Consider the following 27,913-nt stretch of genomic DNA (forward strand, 5'->3'; position numbering starts at 1 on the left):
GCTTTAATGGCCTTTATTCAATAAAATGAGAGATCAGTTCAGTTCTGTGTTGATGCCACTGCCTGCACTGGATCCACACAGCAGACAGCAGGAGTCAGGGACCAAGGATCAAGGGAGGCCCCAGAGACACTGTCACCAGGGCCCTTACTTCAATCATACATGTCCCAAAGGGAAGGCACACATTAAATTACAAACTTTATGTCAGCTGCTCATCACAAAGCAGCCATGTGGATAAAGGAAGAGCTCTCCTCTATAAACCCACAGGCTGAAGGCAGATCTGCAAACGCAGGCAGCAACATGGCAGGCCGGGTGTGGTAGGACACACCTGTACTCCAGCCATGGCAACTTTGAGGCTACTGTGGCTTACATGACCAGTTCAAGGCCAGCCTAGTGAGTCCACAATGAGAACAGAGCAGGGAGATGGTAGGAGAGAGCGGGAGGGTAGACGTCAAAGCAAGGTTTATTTTCTCCCATTCTCCACAGGACGGAGCTTGTGCTTTATAGCACACCTTATGTTTGTTCAGAGGTCCTGGCACCTACTAGTTGCTGAATGAGGACATTTTGTGGTGCGTGCTATACTCAGGGGGAAGGACATCCCACTCATCAGAAGCAAAACAAGGGTTTTGAGGGTTTAACAAATGGTCCTGGTGTCTGTTTGGGTCTGAACAAAGCAAAAGATTTATCCTTCCCCAACTAAGGGAATTCTCCTGCCAGGTGGCTGGGAAACCTGAACATCTCTAGTTCTGTGGAATCTCCTCTGTCAACATCCAGGCTTGATCTGAGACATGAACTTGGCAAATTTTGGACGTGATAATTCCATGTAATAAAGCTTTTGATGTATGACTGAAGCACCAAGCTTCCTTTGAACCCCTCAGAGGAGCAGCTACACGTTGATTCCTTTGCCTCCCCACCCCCACACATACTCTTGCCCCTTTTTAGAACGATTGTGTTGACATATTATCTTTGAGGTTGAAAAATGATTGAGTATTGACAATTTCACAAGCTTCAACACAGTAACAATTTTCTTGTCCATTTCGTTATGTGTTACCTATCCCTCCAGTATGTGAGGGAAAGAATTAGACCAGTATCTGTCACTACCGTCTCAGAGTTATAGCTCAGTGTTGGCCATAAAGTAGATATTCAATATGTATTGAACATGTAAGATAGCCATTAGATGGATGGATGGATGGATGGATGGATGGATGGATGGATGGATGGATGGAGTAGGTTATGCCATGTAAAACAGAACAACAGAAATAGAACTATCTTTATTAGGCACTCAACACACAGCTGTGGGATGTTTGTCCCTGCGTTCCTTACTGAGAATGATAAAGGGAAGAGCACTGAACCAATCAACTGATAACTTGGTCATAACTAATAACCAATCAACTAACCTTCAGACAGTGCTACAAAGGGAAGCAGATAACACCGAGTACTAAACCCAGGCCTATGGAGGGGTGTGTGGAGGAGTGGGGCAGGGGCTAAGCATGAAAGGTCAGAGGAGGCTTCCTGGAGAAGGCAACACTGTAACGGAAACCTGAAGGGTGAGGACCAGTCATTTCAGATCTAAAGGAAGAGGACTCAGCCTAACTGACAGGTGGACAAAATAGAAACCTTATATCACTTTTCTTTCTGATACAGAAGCAAATATAAGATGTCAGTATTTCCAAAGGGACAGCCAAGTTCCAGGACCTGTCCTGAAGGTTTCCAAAGGTCTAACCTGGGAGATTTGCTGTTCTTCACTTGTTTGGTTTTGGTTTTATGTTTTGTTTTGAGACAGTGTCTTGTGTATTAGAGGCTGCTCTAAGATTCTCTATGTGGCTGAGGATCTATTAATCCTCCCACCACCCCACCCCGACCCCTAGAGCTAAAAGGGTAAGTGTGCACTATCTTACTTGTTTCTAGGCAGTAATGGGACTCAAACTCAGGGCTTCATGCTAGGCAAGTACTCTGGCAACCAGACCACATTGCAAGCTCATATCCTGAGTTTTAAATATGTTAGTGGGCTTCCTGGGCATCATCTCTTGCACAAAGAACTTCATTCATTGTTCAGAACACAAGGATAATAGTCATAGTCAAAATTTCCATAGTGGTAATTTACACCAGTACAAACAAATACCAAAGCTCAGCAAACTCTTCAATCAAAATGTGTGCATTTGATGGCATAAGTTATGCTCCCATAAAGGTGATTTTGGTTCCCAAAGAGAAGCAAATGTGTTTTGCAAGAAAAATAGATACTTCGATGTGGTACTGTACATGGGCTTCTCCAGCTTGGGAAGCCACGGAATAACCACAGGACTGCGGAAAGATGGCCCGATGAAAGGGGTTCTGGAGGACCACAGCAAAGGCCCATGGAAGGGGGACCTTGCCACTTGATGTCATATCTTTGCAAGGCTTTTCTAATGCATTTTTGAAAACTACACAGGACACTGCTATGCCTTTTGCCCACACGGATTTATTTTTTTTGTGCCTTGGAATTTTTTATTCTGTTTGAAGATGGGGGAAAACAACATGTGTTTCCTGCCAACTTCAAGTGGAGAGCTTCAGATATACACGTCTGCCCTCAAGGTTGTTTCCCAAGTCTTTCTACTGAGAGGTCTAACACTGCCAGGACAGGTACATAAGACATTCTTAGACTTGACCTCACATGGACTCCCAGAAGGCCCTGCTGTTTTCGGGGCATTAAGCACTTCTTTAGAATCTGAGAAGACTGGAGGTCCTGTGGGTCCATACTCCAGTGCAGTGCAGCCAAGAGCCTGCTCCCTGCTCCAGACCATCTGGGTTTGAAGCCAGAATTCTCCGGCTCACCAGGTGCTCGCTCACCCTCTTGGAAAGCGGTCTGCGCCTCCGTAATCGGCAGACTGTCATAGAAGCTACCTTGTGGGGGATGGGTGTGAAATTAAATGAGAATTTATACACAAGCTTGTGGCAAAATTGCAAAGCTAACACAGGTTCTTCGACATCCCCAGACAGCACTTTTCAGTACATTCAATCTAGTCACACGCAAGCCATCCTTCCTGTTCAGAGCCTGCAAGCTTCTCCCGATCAGATGGAAACGCAAACCCAGAGTGGATAGGAGAGTTGGCCACTGCTACAGAGTACAGAGTAAGGACCAGGCACTGAGGTCCAAGCTACAATGTCACCCCCTTCAGTAGACCAGAGGAAGAACTCCAGAAAAAGGATGCTGGGTAGTGACTGGCTAGGCTCTATGCTAATCGCTTTCCAAGCCTGCTCCTCACTGTACACTCAGGCTGCAGATAAGAACTGGAGTTGCAGAGATGTGAAGCAACCTTCCCAAGGTCACCCAAACATTAAGAGACTGCTCAGACCTACTGGGAGCAAGTGCTGTTCACACAAGCCTTCTGCCTCTCTGGGCTGCAAGTGGCGGAGGTGAACCCAAGAGCTCTCTGAAGGGGATGGTCACCGCCCAGCCACAAACAGCAGCTGCTCTGTGAAAACCGCAGGTGCAGTTATCAGAGCTCTCGAATGGGACAGAGGAATTACAAATTGGAATTCTCTGAGAAATCCAGTTCTTCAGTCCAAGCTACTGACTTGAAGTTGGCTTTAAAATAGCATGAATATTAGGGGTGAAAGAAATTTCACAGCCAAATACAACAACGCTTCTTTACCAGATCCAGACATAAAGCCAAACTCTGAAGGACATTTGGGGTGTGAGAAGGAGATTTTAATATGATCGGACATTTAATGACAGTGTGGCATTTTTGTTCTCTTTCTAAGTTGTGATCATGGAATTGTATTGTGTGGGAGAAATGTTGTTCTCAGGAGTCCCATGCTGCAAGTGTTAGGGAACTGAATGATGTGTCTACAGCTCGTTTTCAAATAGTTCTGCTGGATGGGGGCTAGGGACAGAGAAAGGGAAGGAGGGAGGGAAAGGAGGAGGAAGAGAGGGAATGGGAGGTGAAGAAAAGGGGGAGAAAGGGCAAAAGAAATAGGAAGAAAGCATCAAAATAAACGCAGAATTTAACAAAACTGTAAAACTAGTTTAACTCTGTCAACTGAGTGGTGACATTTTCTACTGCCACTGGACAGTTGTGGGGGTGTCATCTACTTAGTGGGTGGAGGTCAAGGATGCTTCCAGACACCCTACAATGTGCAAGGCAGTTTCCACCACAGAAGTTACTATACAGCCCTGAGTCAGCACCGGGGTGACAGGCCCTGATTCGGGCAGATTGTCCTGTGGTCCGTTGTATTCTCTTCCAGGGTTTTATATGCGTCAGTTTTCTCCTAGTAAAAACTTATGGTGGCACACACCTATAATCTATTCCTTAGTAACCTGTGATAAGCAGATCATGAGTTGGAGACAAGCCTGGGCCATACGATCAGACTATATTGCAAAACGATACACAGAAAACTTACAACACACAAATAGTAATACTTTGCAAGCCAAAGGGCATCTATCCAGGAACCTTCAACGGAGGTACCTGTGGCTGCCGTGTTGATGCTGGAGAGCTGCTTCCACAGTTCTCCTCCTCCCTCCCTCCCTCCTTCTCCCCCTAAGGGGCACTTGAGCCTGTGAGGGTCAGCGAGTGTCTGAATATCCTGTGTGACTGCTCTCCATCTCCCATGGGGGACAGGGCATTTCACTGAGCCTGGAGCTCAGCATTGGCTAAGCTTGAAGGAGCCACTGGGATCTGCCTGTCTCCACCTTCAGCACTGCAGTAACAGACACTCACTGCAGTGCTGGGCTTTTTAGGTGGGTTCTGGGATTTGAACCCAGGTCCTCATTCTTGCACATCAGGTACTCTTCCCCCACTAAGCCACTTCCCCTACCCCCCCCCCAGTCCTTACAAGACGGTGTGGGTTCTCCCCAGCCCTCCTGGGGAGAAGAAGCCCTCTTTCTTCTCCATCCTCCTCAGCCCAGAGTGAACCAGGCTATATTCCAAGGACTCCAAATGTGCATTCTGACATGCTGGGGGCCTCCATCGGCAAACCCAGGCTTCCTGGTCACCTGGATGTGCAAAGACAAAGTGTGCAAAGAAACACTGCTTGCCACCTGTGTGTCCTTGACAAGGTGCTTCCCAGGCAAAATGAGAACAAACCTCATGTGTGCATCCCTGAGCTCCTGGTAACACAAAGAGGCTGTGGCTGGCACATTAACTGCTCCTGGGATGTGCCTCACCTCAGAGCAGCCTCTTTGCTTCTAAGCTTGGTGCACTGCTGGAGGATCCCTTAGCACCATCATGTCAAAGTAATGAGCCAATAGCCACACTGGGCTCCAAAGGATTAAGTACAGAAGCAGCATGTGACACAATCAGAGGGGCTGGGGCAGCCTGGGCGCCTCAGACAGGTTATACAAGTGGAGAAAACAAACTCCTGAATGCAAAGAGAGTCACGCTGTCCTCTGCTTTGCTCTTGAATTAACTCTGCACCTCCTCCCTTTGTGAAATACTTTCAATCTCAAAGCCAGTGTTTCTCCTGGATCTCAGAGTTACTGAAAAAGAACGCTAAAGAAGATGTCCGAGGCCCACTCCAAACATACTGACCATCAATCTCTATAGAAAGAGCTTAAAACTCTGTCCCCGAGAAGCTCCCCAGATCCTGAGGCTGGGCCTGAAGACATCTGACTCAAGTACAAGGGGGTTAGACCCAGAATTACTATCAATGTCACAATTTTCTTCTAATTGCATGACTTTAAGCAAAGCCACTTCACCTGTGCCATGATTTTCTCCTATGTAAATAGGGAATTAAATAGCAGCCACGTCGTAGGCTAGCTAAGAGAACTGAGTTTATACACATACGTGCACACACACAAGCACACACGAATGCATACCTCACAGTGCCTGGCACCCAGCCCTGTGCTCAGCAGGTGCTCACACTGGTCCCTTCACAGTGTTTGGATAAGCATGAGAGTCACCTGGAGAGCTTTACCAACCCTCATTCTAACTTAAAGTCAAAGAGGGTAGAGTCCCTGGCAACAGGGACGTTAAGCAGTACAGGTGGTCTCAAACAGCAGCACACTTGAAAGGCATCCCTAAGAAGCTGCCCATAACATAACTGAGTCTTCTTTGCCAAGGCCAGGCACTTTCCACTGCACTCTAAAATCCCCGAATGTTTACAGGAAAAAAAACCTAAGTTAAGTAGCTCTGGGTACTTCTGGATGCGGCCTCCAAACAGACCTTACCTAGAATCTGCAGAAAAACTGGAGTAAATACCTCCAAAAGGAGGAGGGGTTAGAACGGGGAACTGGGTTCCCACTGAGCTCCTGAGTACCAGTGAAGAGCTGGGTTGACCAGGGCGCCTGATCCAAGGGAGCTTGAAGCTGTAGCATCAGTGTCACCCACAGACACACCAACAATAGCTCCTCTCTCCACCAAATCCCAGAAAGGGAAACTCAGTCAAAGAACTTAGCAAAAAGGCATGGTGGAGATTTCAGCCCAAGTTAAGGTGTCAGCAAAGCAGCCTTCCTGTCTCTGCGTACTGGTCCCCTACATGGCAAATGCATGTTACAGACCCGCATTCAATGCTCACCCTCACCCTCACCCTCACCCTAAGGACAGCAGGGGATGACCCTGGATGGGGCTCTCCTAACGTGAACCCACTGGGAAGCTATACTTAGAGCACCTTTGGGTAGCAGGGGGTAGGCTGGGCCAGCAACTTGCTCTGGTTCCAGTTTCCTGGATTCCCTGGGAACTTATTTTTGTGCCCAGGAAATCGCCCTCTACCACTAACCCAAACTGATCCGAACTTCCCCCCTTCCCTCCAGATCCCTTATCTCTGGAAAAAGGAAAAACTTTCTTATATAAACAGAAAATGATTACTAGTGAGACAGTAATGTTCCTTTGCCTATTTTTGCTAGTCTCTTTGTTCAGATTTTTAGGCATGTATACGGGTTTCGTGCACACGTGCACGTGTGCGATAGCGCGGGCACACACACAACCGCCCTTCATGGGGGTGGGAGGCTTGGAAGTGAAGAGAACAAACACTGTGACTTCAATGCCCAGGCTCAAAGTCAATTGGGCTTTGGCTCTAGCTGTCCTGGCTGTCGCCAGACCTCATGCTAACCCCTCATCTCTCCCCCGGTCCTGGCTCAAGTCTGCATCCTTCACCTCCAAAGTTACTGAGTTCTGGGAATCAATTCAGCCACTTGGGGGAGGGGCTAAACAAAAAGGCAAATAGCTCCCTTAATCCCCAAACGCTTTCTCCCATCTGCTGCGACTTTACCATTGTTGGGACTTGCATAATGAATAAAGAGAAAGGCAAAGTTGACAAATCAAGGTGCCTGAAGGGTGGAGGGGGCCCTTGGAGTCAGCTCCAACCCAGGCAAGGCGTGCAGCCTTGTGATGGCTGCAGCGCAGAGAGGGATAGATGATGAAGGAGAAATGGAACAGGAAAGAAGAGGTTCCAATCAAAGGCCCTCAAAGCTCTGGGGACGACAGCTCTATGGAGGCTTTTGTTCTCACCCTCTCCGTGCACTCTCCCTAACCTTTGCTTCATTTTCGCTAGTGTACAAGTTGCAGGAGGTACTCACTCTTTCCCTCCCTCCCTCCCTCCTCCCCTCCCTCCCTCCCTCCCTCCTTCCCTCCAACACACACGCGCGCGAGGGATCACACACGCCCCCCCCCCTTCAGGTTCGCCTGCCTCTGTTTACCAAGGGAGGAACATCTTAAATAAATGGATCCTTTCCCCAAAATCCAAGAGTTTGAAGATCCGGCTATGTGTCTCAGGCCACACCACCATATCTGGTGAGAGGTAACAGCAGGTAGGCGAGGGGGAAAGGAACCCTCCCTCCCCTTCCACACTCGGCCTTCACCCCCACCTGTGCTGAGCCCAATGCCTCGGCTCAATGCTACAAGCGAAAGTTGTCCTCCTGGGTGACATTCCCAAATCGGAGACCTTGGGGTAGAGGGAACCATGGCTGGGGTATGTTGGAGATGGGAGGGAAAGGAAAGTGGACCCAGAGAGGAGGGCGAAGGGAAGGCAGCCCACCTGGACATATGTTCCCTTTGGGGCCGGTGTGCTTTCTCCAGCCCCAGCTTGGTGAAGATGCCCACCAGCACCATGACAGCCACCACCCCGCAGATGATGTAGACGATAAGGTTGGTCTTGTCCTTGGTAGGGTCGTGCAAGGGGTCATCCTTACGCGCTGGGGGCTTGCCCGTGTTAAGCCAGAGTGGCGTGTCGTAGTTGGTACAGGTGCTCTGGTTCAGTCGCCGCTTCTTAAACGTGCAGCAGAACCGGAAGCCACAAGTCCCGCAGCAGAAGATGAAGTCGCCCGAGCTGCAGTTGAACGGCGGGTCCCACTGGCCCATGACATCGAAGTACCCCCGACAGGAGTCCGGCGTGGGCGCTCGAGTCGGCGGTGCGTCCGAGCCCCCGACGCCCTCGCCGGCCTCTCCGGAGGCGGCCCCCGAGCGATTGCTCCCTGTGAGCAGCAGCACGCCGCCCAGTTGCGCCAGCTGCCCGTGCCCAGCTCGCTCCTGCGCCCGGCACATGCGGGCACACAGCTCGGTGAGGAAGCAGCCGAGGAGCAGCCGGAGGACTCGGCGCATCGTGTCTCCGAGCCCGGGCTGGAGCGCTCGGCCGCCGCTGGAGCCGATGCCACCGCCTCTGGACGCGCGGCCGAAGCTGCCAAGGCTGCTGGCAGGGGCTGCGGGCCGCCGCTGGCCGCACATGCAGGGAGGCGGCGCGGGGCGCTCGGTGGTCGGCGGCCACTGCGCTCGGCTCAGACTGCGTTCGCCTCCAGCGCGACGCGCGCCGAGGAAGGGGGCCGGCCGGGGAGGAGCGCGCCGGGGCCGGGCGGGGACGGAGCAGGAGCGGGGGCCAGCGCGGGGTGCAGGTCCTGCGGGCCACCGGGGGAGGCGGGGGCGGAAAGCAGGGGAGAGTCGCTGTGTCCGTAACTCCCCTCCGTCCGCCGCCCGGGACTCGGATCCCCACGTCCGCTCGCTCGCAGGATGCTCTTCACCTCTCTTGCACGCCAAGTGCGCTGGAGAGAGAGAAGCGACACTTGTGGAATGAAGGGAGGGCCAGAGGGAAGGGGGAAGGGGAGGAGGACGGGGGGGGGGGGCGAGCGCTAGCTCGCAAGGGGCGGGGGCGCGGAAAGAGGTGACTCGGGCGGGCGGGGGCGAGTAGGGGGGCGTGCAGAGAGCGCTGGGGCAGAAGCAGCAAGCTCCGCCGCCGCCAGGCTCGGAAGAACAGCTCTGGTTTCTCGGCAGGTGGAAAGAACCGCGGCTGGGACCTCTGGCACCCTCTCGGGAGAAAGGTGCGCCTCACCCTAAGCAAAGGCTCAGAGGTGGCTCCGCCCGCGGTGTTTTACCCCTAGGGGTGCGTGCGCAGAAGCTGCGGTTGCAATCTGTCGATCAGGGAAGAGGTGACTCTAGGAGAATCGGGACAGATTAGATGGCTTGCTCACTCCAAGACACACTAGAAGCAGTGTAGACAAGATCTCCCTCCTCCCTCTGGGCGTGCAGGTACTGCCTTGCCCTTTCCGGGGATGCGACCTCCTGCCTGGCGCGAGCCTGGGATGGTTCAAGTCCCTGGGCAGAGAAGAGGCTGGAACTGGGAAGGTGGGTTAAGTGTCAAGCCCCTTGGACTGTGGTAAGCATCCCAGAATAGGGGCTTGGGAACTCATTTTAAAATCTAGGAGGTCTGGGGAGGCGGCCAGCGGACAAAGCGAAGGCAATGGCTCATCCTGGAAGGGCTCTCCTAAGAAGTCGCCTAGCCCTTAGGACCTGCAGCTTTCTGTCCCTCCTCGCCCCCGCAGCGTTCGCTGAGCTCCACAGGAGGGCACACAGCGGCGCCGCCTCTGCGCTGGCAGTCTTGGCGCAGCGCAAGGCCTGGGCATTCATCCTCAGCCACTATGTCTTTCCTGCAGCCCGCGCTACAGTCTCCAGAGCAGGCTGTCCACTGTCTCCACAGAGCCCCCTTTCCCGACATCCTCACCGAGCTTGCTTCCTTGGCTCTCAGCATCTCTTCTCAGCCTTTCCAAATCTACTCACTCTCCCTTTCTCCTGGCTGATTCCTCCCAGCCGGACATAAGCCCTCAACCATTTCTCCTACTTCTTCCTATCCCCTGCTTGAATTTTATTTCAATAGACCCTAAAACAGGACTCACATCAAAGCTGCTAAGCTAAATTTATATCCTCATACGCCCCGGCGTTTTGTTTTTTAATTGTATTAACTGAGTATGCTCTTTGCAGTAGGCTGGGTGATTCACAGGGAAAGCAATGTTTGCTCTTCCTTCTCCTGTCTGGCTTCAGCTACAGGACTCTTTGGGGACATTTCAAAGGACCACGGAGTTGGGCAACATGTAAAAATGGGCCGCTGGGATCCTCTTAGTTGAGATTTTATGAGAGGGTTTATTAGGACTGTGTGGCAAGTTTTCTCCAAATCAAAGAGTTTGGCTAAGCTCCCCCAAACCTTTGAATAAAGGAGATTTACAAATGCAGCTCAGGACCACGTTGGTAAACCACACCAGGTCTTAGAGCCAAGACTGACTGCTGGAGAATGTACTCCAACCCATCTCCCACCTAGGAAAGGGGTGAGAACTGCCAATCATCAGCTTCCTCATAACAGGACCATGTAAATAGAGTGGGAGGCATGTCTGTCATACTGGCAACCCACAACTGCCACCGCCTTGTCCATCCCACAAACGTGAGCACTGGTGTGGGGGCTGATAGCAGCTGGCATCCTCCGTGAGTTACAGCACGGCCCCTAAGCTTGCTTTTATTAAAAATCAATAACTACTGGTACCAGACAACCAGGGGGCTTGCAGAAGAATGAGTAAGCTCGGAGTCCCATGAATTCTCTGCTTCTTGATTAATATGATCTTCCCAATACCAATGTGAGAAACTGAGCCTCAAAGCAATGAAAAAAGCTACCCAGGAGGATTTGTGGCATGAACGCTAGAGTTGACATTTTACCCAAGAATTATGCTTCCAGAGCCTATGGTCTGGCCACTTCCTATCCCTTCCTAACAGACACACAATCCATCTTCTATTACTTATTTCTATCTTTCATGTCTCCAAGCACTGCCGTGTAAATAACATGACTAAAATGGCCTTGATAATCCGTGTTCCCAGGCACATGACGAAAACTACTTGTGAACTATGTTAGCTGTGTGTTTAGTTTTTTTTTTTTTAACAATTTATGAGTCAGGAAAGTGCTTGTCATGAAAACAAAAGGATCTGAGTTCAGCCCCTAAAACCTACATGAGGACGCAGATTGTGATGACACACGTGGAGAGAGGACATGAGCCAACTGTCCTAACCTATCGAGGATCTCCTGCCAAGGAGCTGGGGGTCAGAGACATGGCTGAGCACTTAATAGCTTTACTACACTTGCAGAGGACTCAGGTTTGGTCAGGTTTTACAATCTCCTAGATCTCCAGTGCTGGAGTACATGGCACTGTGGCCAGCACAGGAGTCCACATGCACTTGCACACAGAAATTCACACAGACACACACATAAAAAGATAAATCTTTGTTAAAAAAAATCTAAAGTCTTGGGGAATGACACTTGAGGCTGTCATTTGGCCTCAGCATGCACTGCCACACACATATATGCACACCTGCACCCATAGGAATATGCATATACATAGATATAAACACGCACACGAGGGAGGAGACAGACCGGCAGACGGAGAGTCGAGTGGAAAGAAATCTTTAAGAAATCGTTCAGTATGGGACAAAAAGAAGAAAAGAATACTCAGAGCACAAATATTAGAGTTTCTAGAATTCACGACTTCCCTGAGGTTGGGAGATATCTATACTTGGGCTTGGGGAAGGAAGGACCTGAGGACCTGAAAGGCTACTTAGGATCCAAGAAGTTGTGAGCTCTATCTAGCAAGTGGTAAAGCCAAGGCCAGAATAAACTGCCCAACTACTAATGTAGTCTTCTGCCATCTCCAACCCTGCTCCAATGCCTCTTCAGTGCTCACCAACCAGCATCAAGGCATCCTTTACAGTGAGCAACCTCATAGAAAAAAATGTGTTTCACACACACACACACACACACACACACACACACATACACTCACACACACACATACACACACATACACACACATACACACACATGCACACACACATGCACACACACAGACACACACACATACACACACATGCACACACACACAGACTCACACATACACACACACATACACACATACACAGACTCACACATACACACACATACACACATACACACATACACACACACATACACACACATACACACACATACACACACACATACACACACATGCACACACACAGACTCACACAAACACACACACATACACACTTACACACACACACAATTTCGAGATTTGGGGGATTTAAGAGACTTTAAAACATGATTTTAAAATACCTTATGCAAAATATGGACAGGAGAGTCCACTTCTAGATCTGCCTTTGGTCTCTGCACAAGTCTCTGTCTGCAAGACTTTTAACTGGCTGCTGCTCCCAGCTTTAATTAACAGAGACTGCCCCCTGTTTGCGACAAGAAAACTGCAGGAGCTGTGTTTCAGAAGGAAGCAGACTGAGATTTGCCCTGCCTGCCTTTTTCCTGGAAGAATCCTAAGCCTCCTCCCATTCCCCCCCGCCCCCGAGCTTTCCCCTGGTTCAGCTCCCTTCCTATTTGCAGTGACTGTACCTGCTGGGATTGTCCCAGCCTGTGTGCCAAGCCTTTGAAAAGTATCTAGGAAAATCATCTGTGTTCTTTTCACTCTTTGGAGGGGTAAAAATGCCCATTTTTATATCCAGTTATCAAGTATAACCACAACTTCCTGACAGGGGTATGTGTTTGGACACATGACCAAAAGCATATTTCCTTTAAGGCTTTTATGTGGTGATGGGGGCAGGTTCTAAAGTTGCTCACCAAAACAGCAAGTTCATAGACAAGGGAAAATCATATCAGATCTCTTCCCCAAACCACGACAGAAACAAGTTCACTTGAACACACCCCAGGGAAAATTGTGGCCCTTTATGAAAGCTTTTTTTTTCTAGGAAAGAGATGAGGATGCTATAGTTTTACAGCTCAGGCCTTTTTAATAGCTAAAGAAGAACCTCCTTTACTCTGGCCTCAATTATTCAGGTGGCAGTACCTACCACAACAAGCATGCAATGGTACCAGTAACAATTAAGGAAGGGTCTGGGCTGCCTCGGACTACCTTGAAACCAGTGTTTATAAACCAGGCAACAAATTAAATTATGTGAGCAGTGGCCCTTCCCAGAGTGAGTTGTTTGTTAATCTTCCTCATCAGGTGGCTTTTAAGGATTCAAAGAGGTTTCCAAGCAACTGTTAGCCTTGAGGGGGAAAAAGGGAGAGATGACACAGAGGCAAATTGTAGCAATCTCGCCTGCTTCCAGAAACACTTATTTGACGGATTTTATTCTCCGTGTCTGCAGAGATAAAGAAGCTTCACAGAGGTGAGCTAGGTTAGTAGCATGTCTCCCTGGCACTGACGGCGGGCCCCTCCACAGATACTTCATTTGTCAGTAGTATCTTACTTATTTCAATATGCATCTTTTTAAAAAGCACACCCTCCACATAGGCAGAATGGTTAAAGTGTAGTTAGTTCTTTTAAATTCAGCAATGTAAAGTCAATTTAAGAATGGTGTTTACAGCAAGAAAATACAACTGCAACCTGAAGCTGGAGAGGGGGCACCTCAATGTCAGGCTGGTTTCCACTTATGGTCATGGGGCAGTGGCACGCCTGTGTCCTGAGGGCACCCGGTGCACTGAGGAACGTTTGGCACTATCTCTTACCCTCACCCGCCAGACACCCATTCCACTGTGTCTTCACCCCACTGTAACAACTAAAATTTTCATGAATGTTGCCAAATGTCGACTGGGGGTCAAAATTAAAACCAATTAAATGCCATGAGTGTGTACAGTGCTTACGTTTGAATCCCAGCTCTGTCTGGCTGGAAGTTTTTCAAAATTTGTAGTGAGAAGAGGTTTCGGTGTTAGCTAACTGTCTGTAAGCTCCTGCCGTCAAGTTAAGTTGCTCAGTCTCCCCAAGCTTTGGATTTCTCCCCAACAGGGGTAATGGTGTCTCTCTAAGCTAGGTATGGTGGTACATAACTGCAATCCCAGCACTCAGAAGGCTGAGGCAGGATCATGAGTTCAGTCTGGACTGTACAGCAAGACCCTATTTTTAAAAGTAAGCAGTGATATCTCTCTCCAAGAATGTCCAGATCCTAGAACTGTGCTTTCTATAACGCTAGGCACTGTGAGTGCAGACTCTGAAGTCTCTAAAGAGAGCTCTTTAACACAGAGGGGCTGCAAAAGCTCAGCTGCAGAGATCTCAAGGATGCCTTGGAGACTGGCCTTTCCCCTCCAGCACTGCACAGGCTAGAAAGTGGAGCCATATATTTATTACAGAGCCAGCGCAGGCTTCCTGAGGGGTCCTCTGTGCTCAAAAGGAGCCCACATTTAGCTCAAGGCCCTGCAGATGCCTTTTGAAATTTGAACGGTGAGGCAGGGATTCACTGTGTATTTCAGGTTGACTTTGAACTATGTTCCTCCTGCCTAAACCTCCCAAGGGTTGGTATTGCATATGTATTCTAACCTGCCCAGCTTCAGAGCAATTCTTAAGCAAAAAGGCCCAACATTTTCACTTTGCACTGGGCACAGTCGCATAGCCAAACTCAGGCAGAAATGAGAGTCAGGTTTATACAGGTCCCTAGAAAAAAAAGCATATGGGAGAGGATTAGCAAGAACCAGAATCTGAGTAAAAACAGATGCTATAAAACCCATCACTTTATTGCTGGTTTTTAAAGACTTTCTCATGAGTTTTTAGCTCTGATAGACAGGAGACAGCTTCCTGAGGCTGGTGACATTGGAGTGGCCATCAGTGACTATATAGCAAGACTGGCTGTAGTAAACACAAGCTCAAAGCACAGGGCAGATGCGTGTCAGGGTTTCTGCTGGTCCCTAAAAGACAGAGATAAGTCTGACAACATGTGCCAGAGAGTGCCTGCTTTGGCTTGCTGCACATTGCATTCACACTGTAATTCAATGCCTGTAGAAAGTACCAGAAATTAATACTGTGTTTAACGGAGTTGATACAAATGTATGGGTGTCTTTAAAATTCTTCTTATGTCTTTTCATGCACATCCATGTGTGTGCAGGTTTGAACATCCATGTGTATGAATTTTCTCTTTCTCTCTCTCTCTCTCTCTCTCTCTCTCTCTCTCTCTCTCTCTCTCACTCTCTCTCTCTCCCCCCACCCCCGTGTGTGTGTGTGTGTGTGTGTGTGTGTGTGTGTGTGTGTGTGTGTGTTGTATGTACTGAGGCCTGACCTTGATATAAGGACTCTTTCCTCATTAATTGAAGCCTGGTCTCACAGTTCAGAACAGAGTAACTCTCTGTCTAGTCTGGCTAACCAGTTTGGTCTGAAGATCCTTTCTCTTTGCATCCCAAGAGTCAGAACTATGTCAGTCCATCCACCTACCTAGCATTTATGTGGTACCAGGGGATCCAGACTCTACTCCTCAGATTTGTATGGCCAGAACTTTAACCACTGGGCCCTCCCAGGCCCTCACTTTGTTTTTCAAACCAGTCTTTCACTGGGACCTGGACCTAATAGATTAGGTTAGACTAGACTAGCCTTGAAAAATTAACATGGAAATATTAGTAAAACTTTTAATTAAAGGTGAAGTACCCCAAATTTTGTTCATTGTAGGCTGATCCTGACCACTAAATTCAAGGAGTAAATCAAAGCAATTATATGAATAATTTAAGTCCCTCCAACTCTTCCATGAAGCCAAAATAGGTTTGGAGATTATTAAAATAATGAGGCGTATTTCCAAGAATGAACCAAGATGAAAACCCCATAGTTGTGCTATCCTAGGTTCCCAACAGATTACCAGATCAGCATTCACCATCTAACAAGTCACCCCAAAGCTTGCAACTGAGAGAAATCCCTCCTATTGCTTGAACAGTTCTGTGGTTGGACCTTGGATTGATCTTGCCAAGATACCTTTTCTGAATTTAGATGGGCTCACTCCTGCATCTGTTATAGGAAAGTTAACGGGTACTAGTTGGTCAGGGATAGAGTTCAGATGAGAGAGCCCTTCTCCATCCCATGAGCCTCTGATCCAGAGTAGCTTTGTCCCACAATGACAGGGCAGGTTTTGAGGAAGCACACAAGTTCTGTTGAGACCCAAACCTAGAAGAGGCCCTGCTTCCCTTCCTTCCCATTATGTTTGCTGAAGCAAGCTAGAAAGCTGGTTCAAGTCTATGGGCAGAAATAGAAAACTCTTGATGGAGGACTACAAAGTTACACCAAAGGCTATGTGCATATGTGTCAATGACTGTAACTGTTACTAAGACCAGCCTTTATACAGCAAAACCCTACTACTACCTGCTAAGGCAAAGCACACTCTTAATCGGAGACACCCCTCCCCCAACCTGGCCACTAGGATCCTGTAACTTGCAGGAGAATGGACAGAACTGGAAGTCAACCATGCAAGTCACAAATTAAGCCAGACTCAGAAAGACAGTTGTTATGTTTTCTCAACAATATGGTATCCTTCTCTATCAGGCAATTCTGAGCACTAATATCCTCACATGTATCCTAGAAGTAGATAAGGCGTCTCGGATGCCAAAGTGTTTTAACTTCTCTCAGTCACCAAATCCATTTAATTTTCTGTAAATATTTATCAAAATTTTAGTTCTCCTTGCCTCCCCTTTCTTTCAATCCTGTCCCCTCCTGTCTACTTCCCTCCTTTCCTCTCCACTTCTCTTTGCTTTTCATCGCTTCTTTTCCCTCCTTCCTTTACTGAATGTTTACTTAGCACCCAGAGCTCTGCTAGGGATTGGAGATGAACTAGTGATAAGATACAAACCAGATGTCATGTGCCATGACAGACACCGCCAAACTTTCAGTGGCTTAACACAGCAAATGGTGACTATACCATCCTAAAGTCACTTACTTCAAGCTACACAGAAGAAGGCAAGAGCAGGAAGGGTCAAGTGAGGCACTTTGCCTTCAAGTCTGGAAGTGGAAGGCATCCTTCTCATGATATTCCATTACCTAAACTTGGCCACAGGACACAAATCTGAGGACAAAGGAGTCTGGGAAATGTAGTCTTCTTGTATGCCTTGAAAAGAGCACTGAATCAGTCCTGGGCCTGAAGAGACAACTATGTTATACGAAGCAGATGCTGTACGTTAGCTTTCTCACCACTGTGAGAGGATACATCACATAAACAAATTAAGGGCTGGGGAGATGACTCCCTGAATGAAACCATGTGAACTAGAGAATCTGAGTTCAGATTCCTAGTACCCACACAGAAACTGGGCATGAAAATATATGCCTGTATTTCCAGCTTTGGATAGGCAGAGATAGAAAAATCCCTAGGGCTTACTTCTCAGTCAATCTAGCCCAGTCAGTGAGCTTCAGGGTCCCAAGTACTAAGGTTCAGAATAATTAAGGACAATACTCCAAGTGAATGTGTGCACCCACACAAACAAATTAAATGAGAAGAGATTTATTTTACTCACTGTTTCAGAGGGTTCAGGTAATGATTATTTGCCCCAGCCCCTTGAGTAGAGTTTCACCGTAACAGGATCATGTGGCAGAAGAGATCTTTCACTATATGGTATACAGGAAGCTGAAGATATAATGGGAACCATGTTCCACTTCCAAAGTCCTGCCTCCAGTGATCGACTTCCTCCAGCTGAGTTTCTCTTCCTAGAGTTTCTAGAACCCACTCCCAACAGTCCTACCAGTTGCAGACAGAACATTCAACACACATGAGGGACTCGTCATATTCAAACCATAGCACTGTGGTAGGAGAAATGGGGAGTTCTATTAGAAACAGAGCAGGGGTACAGTTAGCATGAGTAGAATGTGGAAAAGCAGTGTAGTGGTGAATCCTGACTCCCTGATACACATCCAGGTTCTGATCCCCGAAACCTTTTATGTAACAAAGAGACTTTCTGGATGTAATGCTCCTGAAATGGGAAAAATGGGCTGACTTAGCCAATAGGCTTCAAGTATCATCATAATGTTCTTGGAGAAGAGTCCGAGGGAGGGCTGCCTGCAGAGTAGAACAGGAGACATGATATAAGAGCAGGGCCTGGACTGATGTTCTTTGAAAAGAGAAGAATAAAACTAGGAGGTAGCCTGGTTTGGTGGCAATCTCTTGTGATCCCAGAACTGTGGCGGTGGAGATAGGCAGATCCCTGGCATTGCTAGCCAACCAGCCCCTCCTAATCAGTGATCTCCAAGCCACATAAAGAGACTGCTTTAAAAAGTGGATGTGGATGAAGCCTGAGGAAAATATTCTTCATGTGAACTTACTCACTTTAGGGAATGATTAAAAAAACCTCAGCCAAGTCTATGCCTATTTAATATACTTTTGGGATTAAAAAAAATAAAAGTATGTATGTGACGCTTCCCAAGCTCATACTGTGAATTTAGATATGTAGATGAAGGTCATGTGACAAAGCCAGTATCTGTCATCTACTAGCTGTCCAGTGAATTTGTAAAATGCACACACCAAAACTAAAAACTAATGACTTACCCCATCGACAACAAAGTAAGAGAATTATATCCTTCTGTTTCAGAGGTGGGCAGGTATTACAGGAACACTTCCTCTGGGTTACAACAAACAAATGTCTTCATACAAAGGCCTCAACAAACCCAAGTGCATCATGGGGAGCCAGAGAGTTTATAGGCTCATTTAAAGAGCATGGGTGATGTTGCAAAAGTGTAGGTGACCTCAGAGCAGCTGCACCAGAAAGTCTCACCCAGCATGGATGAGTTCTCATAACTGCATAGGCGGTGTCCTCCCATGGACTCTTCAAGGCCATGAGGCCATGTGTGATTACAGTAGAATTACACGCAAGTGGCTAGGAGATGAAGAATGGAGTGGCTGGAATCTCAGATGAAGATCCAGGAGCCTTCCCCAACTCAACTGGTTTGGTTTGGTTTGGTTTGGTTTGGTTTGGTTTGGTTTGGTTTTTGAGAGACGGCCATCAGTCCATGAGCCTGAGATCTCTCCCAAGTCATCATAGCTTTTCTGATTAAGATAATGGCTGTGATGCTCAGAGGTTAGCGATCAACAGTCGCATGTGACCCAAGCTGGAACAACACGGTATCACCCAGAGACCTTTTCTCTCAAGAGAGAGAGATGGTCCCATCTCTGAGGAGAGCTAGCATGAAGACCAATCCAGCTTGGAGATAGGAGAGTTGGGACATTAAGGAGATATAGAAAATCATTTTGTTTTGAGAAAGGATCTACACAGTAGCCATCAGCTACCCTAGGAATCATAACAACCCAGGTTGGCCTTTAAACTGCAGCATTCCATGTGCCTCAGCCTCGTGAGTTCAGGAATTGTAAATATTACCCAGAGACAGAATCTTTGACTCCCTGAGTCTAGCCAGTGCGAGGCTTGACCATGCATTTGGGGTTTTATGAATGAATACATCAAGCCACCCCTTAGAACAAGTTGGTTTCATTAGAAAGAAACAGTACTCACTAGCACACCCACTTCATACAACCACCCTACTTAGAAAACATTGGATCAAGTCCAGTGTTTGATAAATCTTACAATATGTAGAATTCAAGCAAAGACCTTAAAGAAAATGCATTGCCCACAGATTCTGAGACAGAATGGTGAATCCCAGAACCACTTTATGGAAATAGCCCCACATAAGTCCAACATAAATCACAGAATCCGGTTGTTTTTCTGGTCCCCAGCTTTAACTGAAGGGAATGACCGTCTGACCCAGAGCCTACCATGAGCCACATGGTAAGACTATATATGTTCACCTCATTTAATCTTCCTAAAAGACCTTGAGAGATCTTTAAAAGGATAAGATCCTTCCCTTCATGACTGCAAAGTGGTCCAGATACACAACTGCAATTCCACCCTTATAAAAAGAGCAGACAGATGTGAGAAATCGCAGAAAAAGCTAATTATCTAAGGAGAAGTGTGATTAGGAGAACTTCATTCTCTTGTAGGTGTAAAAATGTGTGTGAGTGTGTGAGGATGTGTGTGTATGTATGTGCCAGTGTATGAGAATGACTGTGTGAGCATGTGTGGGTATGTAAGTGTGTATATGTGAATGTGTAGGGGTATGTGAGCATGTATGTGTGTGAGTGTGTGTGGGTATGAGTGTGTATGTGAGAGTGTGTGTGCATGTATGTGTGTGAGTGTGTGTGGGTATGAGTGTGTATGTGAGAGTGTGTGAGTATGTATGTGTGTGAGTGTGTGTGGGTATGAGTGTGTATGTGAGAGTGTGTGTGCATGTATGTGTGTGAGTGTGTGTGGGTATGAGTGTGTATGTGAGAGTGTGTGAGTATGTATGTGTGTGAGTGTGTGTGGGTATGAGTGTGTATGTGAGAGTGTGTGTGCATGTATGTGTGTGAGTGTGTGTGGGTATGAGTGTGCATGTGAGAGTGTGTGAGTATGTATGTGTGTGAGTGTGTGTGGGTATGAGTGTGTATGTGAGAGTGTGTGTGCATGTATGTGTGTGAGTGTGTGTGGGTATGAGTGTGCATGTGAGAGTGTGTGAGTATGTATGTGTGTGAGTGTGTGTGGGTATGAGTGTGTATGTGAGAGTGTGTGAGTATGTATGTGTGTGAGTGTGTGTGGGTATGAGTGTGCATGTGAGAGTGTGTGAGTATGTATGTGTGTGAGTGTGTGTGGGTATGAGTGTGCATGTGAGAGTGTGTGAGTATGTATGTGTGTGAGTGTGTGTGGGTATGAGTGTGCATGTGAGAGTGTGTGAGTATGTATGTTCGTGAGTGTGTGTGGGTATGAGTGTGCATGTGAGAGTGTGTGAGTATGTATGTGTGTGAGTGTGTGTGGGTATGAGTGTGCATGTGAGAGTGTGTGAGTATGTATGTGTGTGAGTGTGGGGGGTGAGGGGGGAGAGAGAGAGAGAGAGAGAGAGATCCTATTGTAAGCAGAAGAGAGGAAAAATATTTTGCAAGCACATGCCAAGCAGACAAGAAAACATTGTGACCACTAGATCCAAAAGCTCAAAAGCTATGTCCTTATAAAAGATTTGCTGAACACCCACATGTGGAGACCAGGGTGTGGCTAATCCCATGGGTCAGCAGGAAAATGACTCTTACCAATGAGGTCAGAGTGAAGTGGTGTGCATACTGAGTCTGTTACTAAAAATGAACATGTGACTGTTTATCTGAAGGCCGTCTTCCTCGTTTTTATTCCGCCCCAAGAATACACAGCAGTAAGTCTACCCCACAGAGATGCTTTTGCTTTAAAGTAAGCCAGAAAGTCCAGGCAGTTCCTGGTTTGTCCTGCCTGGAGAGTTTCCTGCCTGTGTGAAACCAAAGGGATGGGGCAGGATGGGAGGCTGGATCCACTTGGCTTTGCTGGGGTTAATCTTCCCCACACCATGTTAGCCTGGCAGTGTAACCTGGCTTGTCACTGCTTCCCAGACAACTAAAAGTTTGACATTAGGAAGAGGCTGAGAAGGTGTCTGCTAACCCTCTGGGGAGACAATAGGTTAGTGTAACATCTACTGAACAGATGTGCTGACAGAAATGGCCAAATGGCAGGCTTGGTGAAAAGCGAAGGCTGGTTGTGATACAGAGTATTTTGCCACGAGAAAATATTGTAGCGTGGTTGGTATTGTTTGCGCTCTTCCTTGGTATTTGTCAATGGAGCAGAGAATGTTTTACTGTAGCTGAATCCATCTTTAGATATTTTGTTATATATATATGTTCTGGGGAAGGCGAGAAAAGGAGGGGTCTGTGAAAAATGGTAGTCATCCTGTAATCAAGACCCTGGGAGACAAGGAGCTTCAGCCCTGACTGTATCTTTCCAGCCTGGTTTGCTGACATCAGCATGTTGTGTATAAAAAGCAAAACACTATCTCCTTTTAATAACATGCTGAACTGCCTACGTACCCACAGGAGAACATGGTGTTTGCCAATTAAAGGAGTGTGAATCTCAAAGGCAGGTACAAGGAGCCAATGTTTTCCTTTTAGAGCAGACAGGAGTTCAACACAGTGTCTTGGGTGAAAATAGTTACAATAAATGTAACAGTGATCTGGACATAAAACCACATGGAGGAGGGAGTGACAGAGGAATAATCTCCAGGTCTTCCTAGAAAGTTTACTTTCTTTTGAAAATAACTCTGTGTGTGTGTGTGTGTGTGTGTGTGTGTGTGTGTGTGTGTGTGTGGTGTGTGTGTGTGTGTGTGGTGTCTGTGTGTGTGTGGTGTCTGTGTGTGTGTGTGGTGTCTGTGTGTGTGTGTGTGTGTGGTGTCTGTGTGTGTGTGTGTGGTGTCTGTGTGTGTGTGGTGTGTGTGTGTGTGTGTGTGTGTGGTGTCTGTGTGTGTGTGGTGTCTGTGTGTGTGTGTGGTGTGTGTGTGTGTGGTGTCTGTGTGTGTGTGTGGTGTCTGTGTGTGTGTGTGATGTGTGTGTGTGGTGTCTGTGTGTGTGTGTGATGTGTGTGTGTGGTGTCTGTGTGTGTGTGTGTGTGGTGTCTGTGTGTGTGTGTGGTGTGTGTGTGTGTGTGGTGTCTGTGTGTGTGTCTGTCTGTCTGTCTGTCAGTCTGTGTTGTCTATGTCTGTGTCTGTGTGTTACTGGCTGCCAGTGTGAGCATGTACTGCTGAGAGTAGCATGGGTGAGCGTGTCACAGTGCAAGTATGGAGGTCAGAAGACCATTTCAGGTGTCATCCTCCCGTTCTACCTCGCTTGAGACAGCCATCTCCTGAATTTCACTTCTTTATACACCAGGCTGGCTGGCCCTCAAGTTTGCAGGGATTCTCTTGTCTCTGATCCCCCCTCATTGTATGAGCACTGGGACGGCAGACATTCTCTGGCTTTACATAGGCTCTGGCATTCTGAACTCAGGTCCTTACATCTGTGTGGAGAAACACTTTACCCACTGAGCCATCTCCCAGCCGTTACTGTGAAGATTCTAGGTTGGCACTCCACCACCCATCACCACACTGGCCTCTTCAGTCAGCTTTATGAGCATCCTGATATGCTTACTGAAGCCCTCACCTGATGTGATAATTATTCTGAACTGCCCTGATTTACCTTCTCTGCTGTTAAAGTGACTCACTTCATGTAACATAAATTCTTTATCTTACAAACAGATCAGATTTTCAATCATTTATTTCAAAACCTTAGGAGTTTGGGGATTTTTCGAGGCATGATCCTGTGAACAAATATTTAAGTGTGTATGTTTCTTTAGGGCCTTACTCACCCAGTGTTCATTCAAGAGCTGCAGAGAGCTCAGTGTGATGACGCAGGTCTTTTAAGCTAGCACTCAGGAGGCTGAGGTTAAAAGTTGTGAGTTCAAAGTCAGCCTAGGTAACTTAATGAGATCTTAGTAAAAAAAAAAGGTGGGGAGGAAAGAATGGAGGAATGGAGGGAAAGAGGAAGAAGGAAGGAGGGAAGAGAAGGGTAAGATAGAAAGAGAAGAGAAGAGGAGGGAAATGCTGGGGAGGAAAAGGTAGACCCTTCATCAATGTTTGACATTGACTAAATCACTATCTGACTGTTATAGTCATAGGCTTTCTAGAAAGCATCTAAACTTCCACTGTATCACCAGGATTTAGCTTTCAGTGCTCTGTGAGACCAATGCTTTAAGGAGTTCTTCCCAACTTTTCTTCTTTCTCCCCATCTCTTTGCATAAAATAGGAAGGGACTCTGTAACTCATGCGTATCTTTTACAGCACTGACCAGGGTAGACTAGCTCAAAGGAATAGTGTTACCCATGCTTGAAACCCCTCACTTCTCACTGCCCATGGGATAAAGTCCCACGTCTTTCTGAGCACACCAGAGTGCCCTGCGAGTTCCCCAGTCTGCGTGCCAGCCACACTGACCCACTTCCCCTGTTTGGTGACACCAATGGCACTTCCAGGTCCCACTGCACTCCACAGCTTTTCACACCCTACAGCCATGCTGGCTGTCTGCCTGAGACAACTTCCTCGGATCTTGTTTTCTGCATAAAATATCACCAGTATTTCATGGCTCAGCTTAAACCTTCTCTCCTTCAGGAAGTCCTGCTTCTTGTGGCCTCTAACATCATCCAGGCTGATAGCCTCTGTTTACACCATCTAACTGCCATGGACTTTAATGGTCACTGTATACATGGTACTTTATAACTGTCACCTTCCCTCCTCACTGTGCTGGACTCAGAGTTCATCTCTGTCTTTAAGGTTGGACGTGGTACTAAACACACCGTGTACTATCCCAGCAGGATTGTAAGGATATTTGAGGTTAGTTTCTGACTCCATATGTACCATGGAACGTGTGTGGCCACATTCACACCCTTACACACAAAGAGTTTGGAAGGTGGAAAAAGAATGTTTTTCTTCCTGTAGGCCTGCCTGTTTGGCTAGGACAAGGGGGTTTTGTTCTTTTGTTTTATGCCTTCCAATTGAACGTATAACACTGGTTTGTACCCAACAAACCTTGGGACATCTCCATGCCCATGATCTGATGAACACACATAGCCATAGAAATCAATGATAGCATTTGTGTAAACTTCTGACCTTTACAGGCAGCTACAGTTGCCTGCAAGAGACCCTCATGGTCAGGCCTGTTGGAGGGAGGGGTATGGTGAGAGCCACCAGACAGACCTGCCTCCTATGCCTCCTACCAGCTGTATGTCTCAGCCACACTCATGGCTCAGTAGGTATTGGAATGTGGAAAAAGTCAACTGGGGTTTAGGGATACTATCTACCCTGGGTGTGACCTTTGGGGATATAACTTGCCTCTGATGCTTAGCTTAGTCTGGAAGACCCTCCATGGAAAGGAAAATGCTAAGTGTATCATGCATTGTTACAAATGACTGCATCGTAAAAGATAATCTTGAAGTCAAGAGTGGCCTGGACTACATAGTGAGACTTTGTCCTCAAATCTCTCAAACTGTACTGGGCCTCCCTGAGCTGTGTAGTGTGGAAGCCCTGATCACCTCCATTGCTATTATTCCTGGCATTGTCAAGTCAAGGGGAAAACAAACAAACAAAACAAAACAAAAAACAAAAACAAACAAACAAAAACCAGGGCTGGGGAGATGGATCAGCAGTCAAGAGCACTTGCTGCTCTTAAAAAGAACTCAAGTTTGAATTCCAGAACCCATGTCAGAAATCTTGCAACTGCCTGAAACCCCAGCTCCAAGGGCTCAAATGCCCCCTTCTGGCCTCCACAGGCACTGCACTCACGTGCATATATCCGTACACGGACGGATATACATATGCATAATTAAACATTTAAAAAATTCTAAAGAAAGGAAAAAATACCCTGTGTGATCCACCTGTCCCCCAGTCTCCATTCCCTGAAACCTAAAAGTTAAAATCAAGCACATTAGAACACCCTATCACTATGGTAACAAATCACATCCCTCAATGACCACTATCTTTTTAGCTAAAGTAGACTTTCAGCCAAACAGGCCAATATAGTTTGATGTTTCTATAGACTCATTAAGAATTCAGTATTTTAAAGAACTCAAGAAGTTAGACTGCAAGGAGACAAATAACCCTATTAAAAATGGGGTTCAGAGCTAAACAAAGAATTCACAGCTGAGGAATGCCGAATGGCTGAGAAACACCTAAAGAAATGTTCAACATCTTTAGTCATAAGGGAAATGCAAATCAAAACAACCCTGAGATTTCACCTCACACCAGTGAGAATGGCTAAGATCAAAAACTCAGGTGACAGCAGATGCTGGCGAGGATGTGGAGAAAGAGGAACACTCCTCCATTGTTGGTGGGATTGCAGACTGGTAAAACCATTCTGGAAATCAGTCTGGAGGTTCCTCAGAAAATTGGACATTGAACTGCCTGAGGATCCAGCTATACCTCTCTTGGACATATACCCACAAGATGCCCCAACATATAAAAAAGACACGTGCTCCACTATGTTCATCGCAGCCTTATTTATAATAGCCAGAAGCTGGAAAGAACCCAGATGCCCTTCAACAGAGGAATGGATACAGAAAATGTGGTACATCTACACAATGGAATATTACTCAGCTATCAAAAACAATGACTTTATGAAATTTGTAGGCAAATGGTTGGAACTGGAAAATATCATCCTACGTGAGGTAACCCAATCACAGAAAAACACACATGGTATGCACTCATTGATAAGTGTCTATTAGCCCAAATGCTTGAATTACCCTAGATGCCTAGAACAAATGAAACTCAAGACGGATGATCAAAATGTGAATGCTTCACTCCTTCTTTAAAAGGGGAACAAGAATACCCTTGGCAGGGAATAGAGAGGCAAAGATTAAAACAGACACAGAAGGAACACCCATTCAGAGCCCGCCCCACATGTGGCCCATACATATACAGCCATCCAATTAGACAAGATGGATGAAGCAAAGAAGTGCAGGCCGACAGGAGCCGGATGTAGATCGCTCCTGAGTGACACAGCCAGAATACAGCAAACACAGAGACGAATGCCAGCAGCAAACCACTGAACTGAGAATAGGACCCCCGTTGAAGGAATCAGAGAAAGAACTGGAAGAGCTTGAAGGGGCTCGAGACCCCATATGTACAACAATGCCAAGCAACCAGAGCTTCCAGGGACTAAGCCACTACCTAAAGACTATACATGGACTGACCCTGGACTCTGACCCCATAGGTAGCAATGAATATCCTAGTAAGAGCACCAGTGGAAGGGGAAGCCCTGGGTCCTGCTAAGACTGAACCCCCAGTGAACTAGATTGTTGGGGGGAGGGTGGCAATGGGGGGAGGATGGGGAGGGGAACACCGATAAGAAAGGGGAGGGGGGAGGGGGATGTTTGCCCGGAAACCGGGAAAAGGAATAACACTCGAAATGTATATAAGAAATACTCAAGTTAATAGAAAAAAAGAATTCAGTATTTTGAACAGTTAGTTTAAATGTTCCTCACATGCTTGTGTCTGTGGCTGCTTCCATGTGCTGTGGCTGTGGCTGTGGCTGCTTCTGAAGTTTCCCTGAGCTGCACCTGGGCTTTTCTATTAGTTCTCTCTCACTTCCTCTTTCCTCTTCCTTACTGCTCCTTTCCCTCCAGCCTCCTTTAGAACTAATTACCCTTCAGAGTAACAACACCCTTAAGCAATTGAATTCCCCATTTGTCTCATTAATACTGTATCTGTGTTGATATAACAAAGTAATTTTTAATGTAAAATTCTACTGTGTAATCATATATAAGCAATAAAACAAAAATCATGAGAAAATAAGTAAAAAAAAAATAGATTCAACATTTTGCTGTATCACACTGTCATCTTTTAGGCCATAGAGAAATCAATGCACAAGCTTCCATATGAAGTATAAGGCAATAGATTAGAATTCCAGGATCAGAAAGGGTCCAGAAAATTCTCCTTTCAAGTGTTTCATATGCTTTCTCCTTTAATATGATTCTGTCTTAGGGATCAAAGCACTTAGAGATTTTAGTAACTGGGTCTGTGAAAACAGATTGTTTGATAATTTGCAGAGGAAAAAATGTGGAAGAGGGAAGTTATATACAAAGCTTGTTCACCCTCCCTTCTACCATTTCTGTTGGCAGACATTAGTAGTCGATCCTAGCACCCATTTCCTCTGAAAGGAGCAGAGCTTCAAAATCCTTATTAAGAAAGTGTTTCAGGCAGAAATGATCCAAAAGGTGAGCTGTGTGGGCCATTTCAGAAATGTTTAGGCAATGGTTCTTCTCTCAGTCTCCTAAATTGGATGAAGACATGTTCTAGTTGTCACTAAAGTGCCCCAATGCACTGTGAGTTAGAAACTGAAATGTTTTCCTCCCGTGTTGTTGTAGATTTACCTCCAAGGGCCCCCTGTTGTCTCCAGCCTACACTGAATCTTTTCTTCCCTGATCACCAATGGTCTTTAGAATTCAGGCCAGGTAGGTCTTGATCTAGCTAGACTGTTAAATTCCTCAGAGGCAGACAGAAGCTGACAGGTCAGAGGCTGGGCATGCAATGGAGATACTCAGACGTATTTCTTCCCTTGTTGCTGGT

The 27,913-nt window shown here is 46.9% G+C and overlaps 2 protein-coding genes across 7 annotated transcripts in view; one reads left to right on the forward strand and one right to left on the reverse strand.

Moving 5' to 3' along the window:
• Shisa9 (shisa family member 9) overlaps positions 1-9,368 on the reverse strand; it is a 292,994-nt gene extending 283,626 nt beyond the window's left edge. For 4 of the 6 annotated variants that reach the window (XM_039087033.2, XM_039087034.2, XM_039087035.2 and 1 more), the window contains exon 1: positions 7,948-9,235. In XM_039087033.2, the coding sequence (XP_038942961.1) occupies positions 7,948-8,633 (686 nt within the window). In that variant the 5' untranslated portion in view covers positions 8,634-9,235. Of the gene's footprint in view, positions 1-2,437; positions 2,874-7,947 lie in introns of those variants that run through there. The other 2 variants (XM_039087032.2, XM_063270075.1) reach the window with 2 other exon arrangements.
• The window catches only part of Cpped1 (calcineurin-like phosphoesterase domain containing 1), a 192,439-nt gene continuing 173,876 nt past the window's right edge, over positions 9,351-27,913 (forward strand). Inside the window, exon 1 of the mRNA XM_063268855.1 lies at positions 9,351-9,524. Coding sequence (XP_063124925.1) covers positions 9,452-9,524 — 73 coding nt within the window. The 5' untranslated portion in view covers positions 9,351-9,451. The remainder of the gene's footprint in view (positions 9,525-27,913) is intronic.

This window comes from Rattus norvegicus, chromosome 10 (genome assembly GCF_036323735.1).
Source record: "Rattus norvegicus strain BN/NHsdMcwi chromosome 10, GRCr8, whole genome shotgun sequence".
Taxonomy (NCBI): domain Eukaryota; kingdom Metazoa; phylum Chordata; class Mammalia; order Rodentia; family Muridae; genus Rattus; species Rattus norvegicus.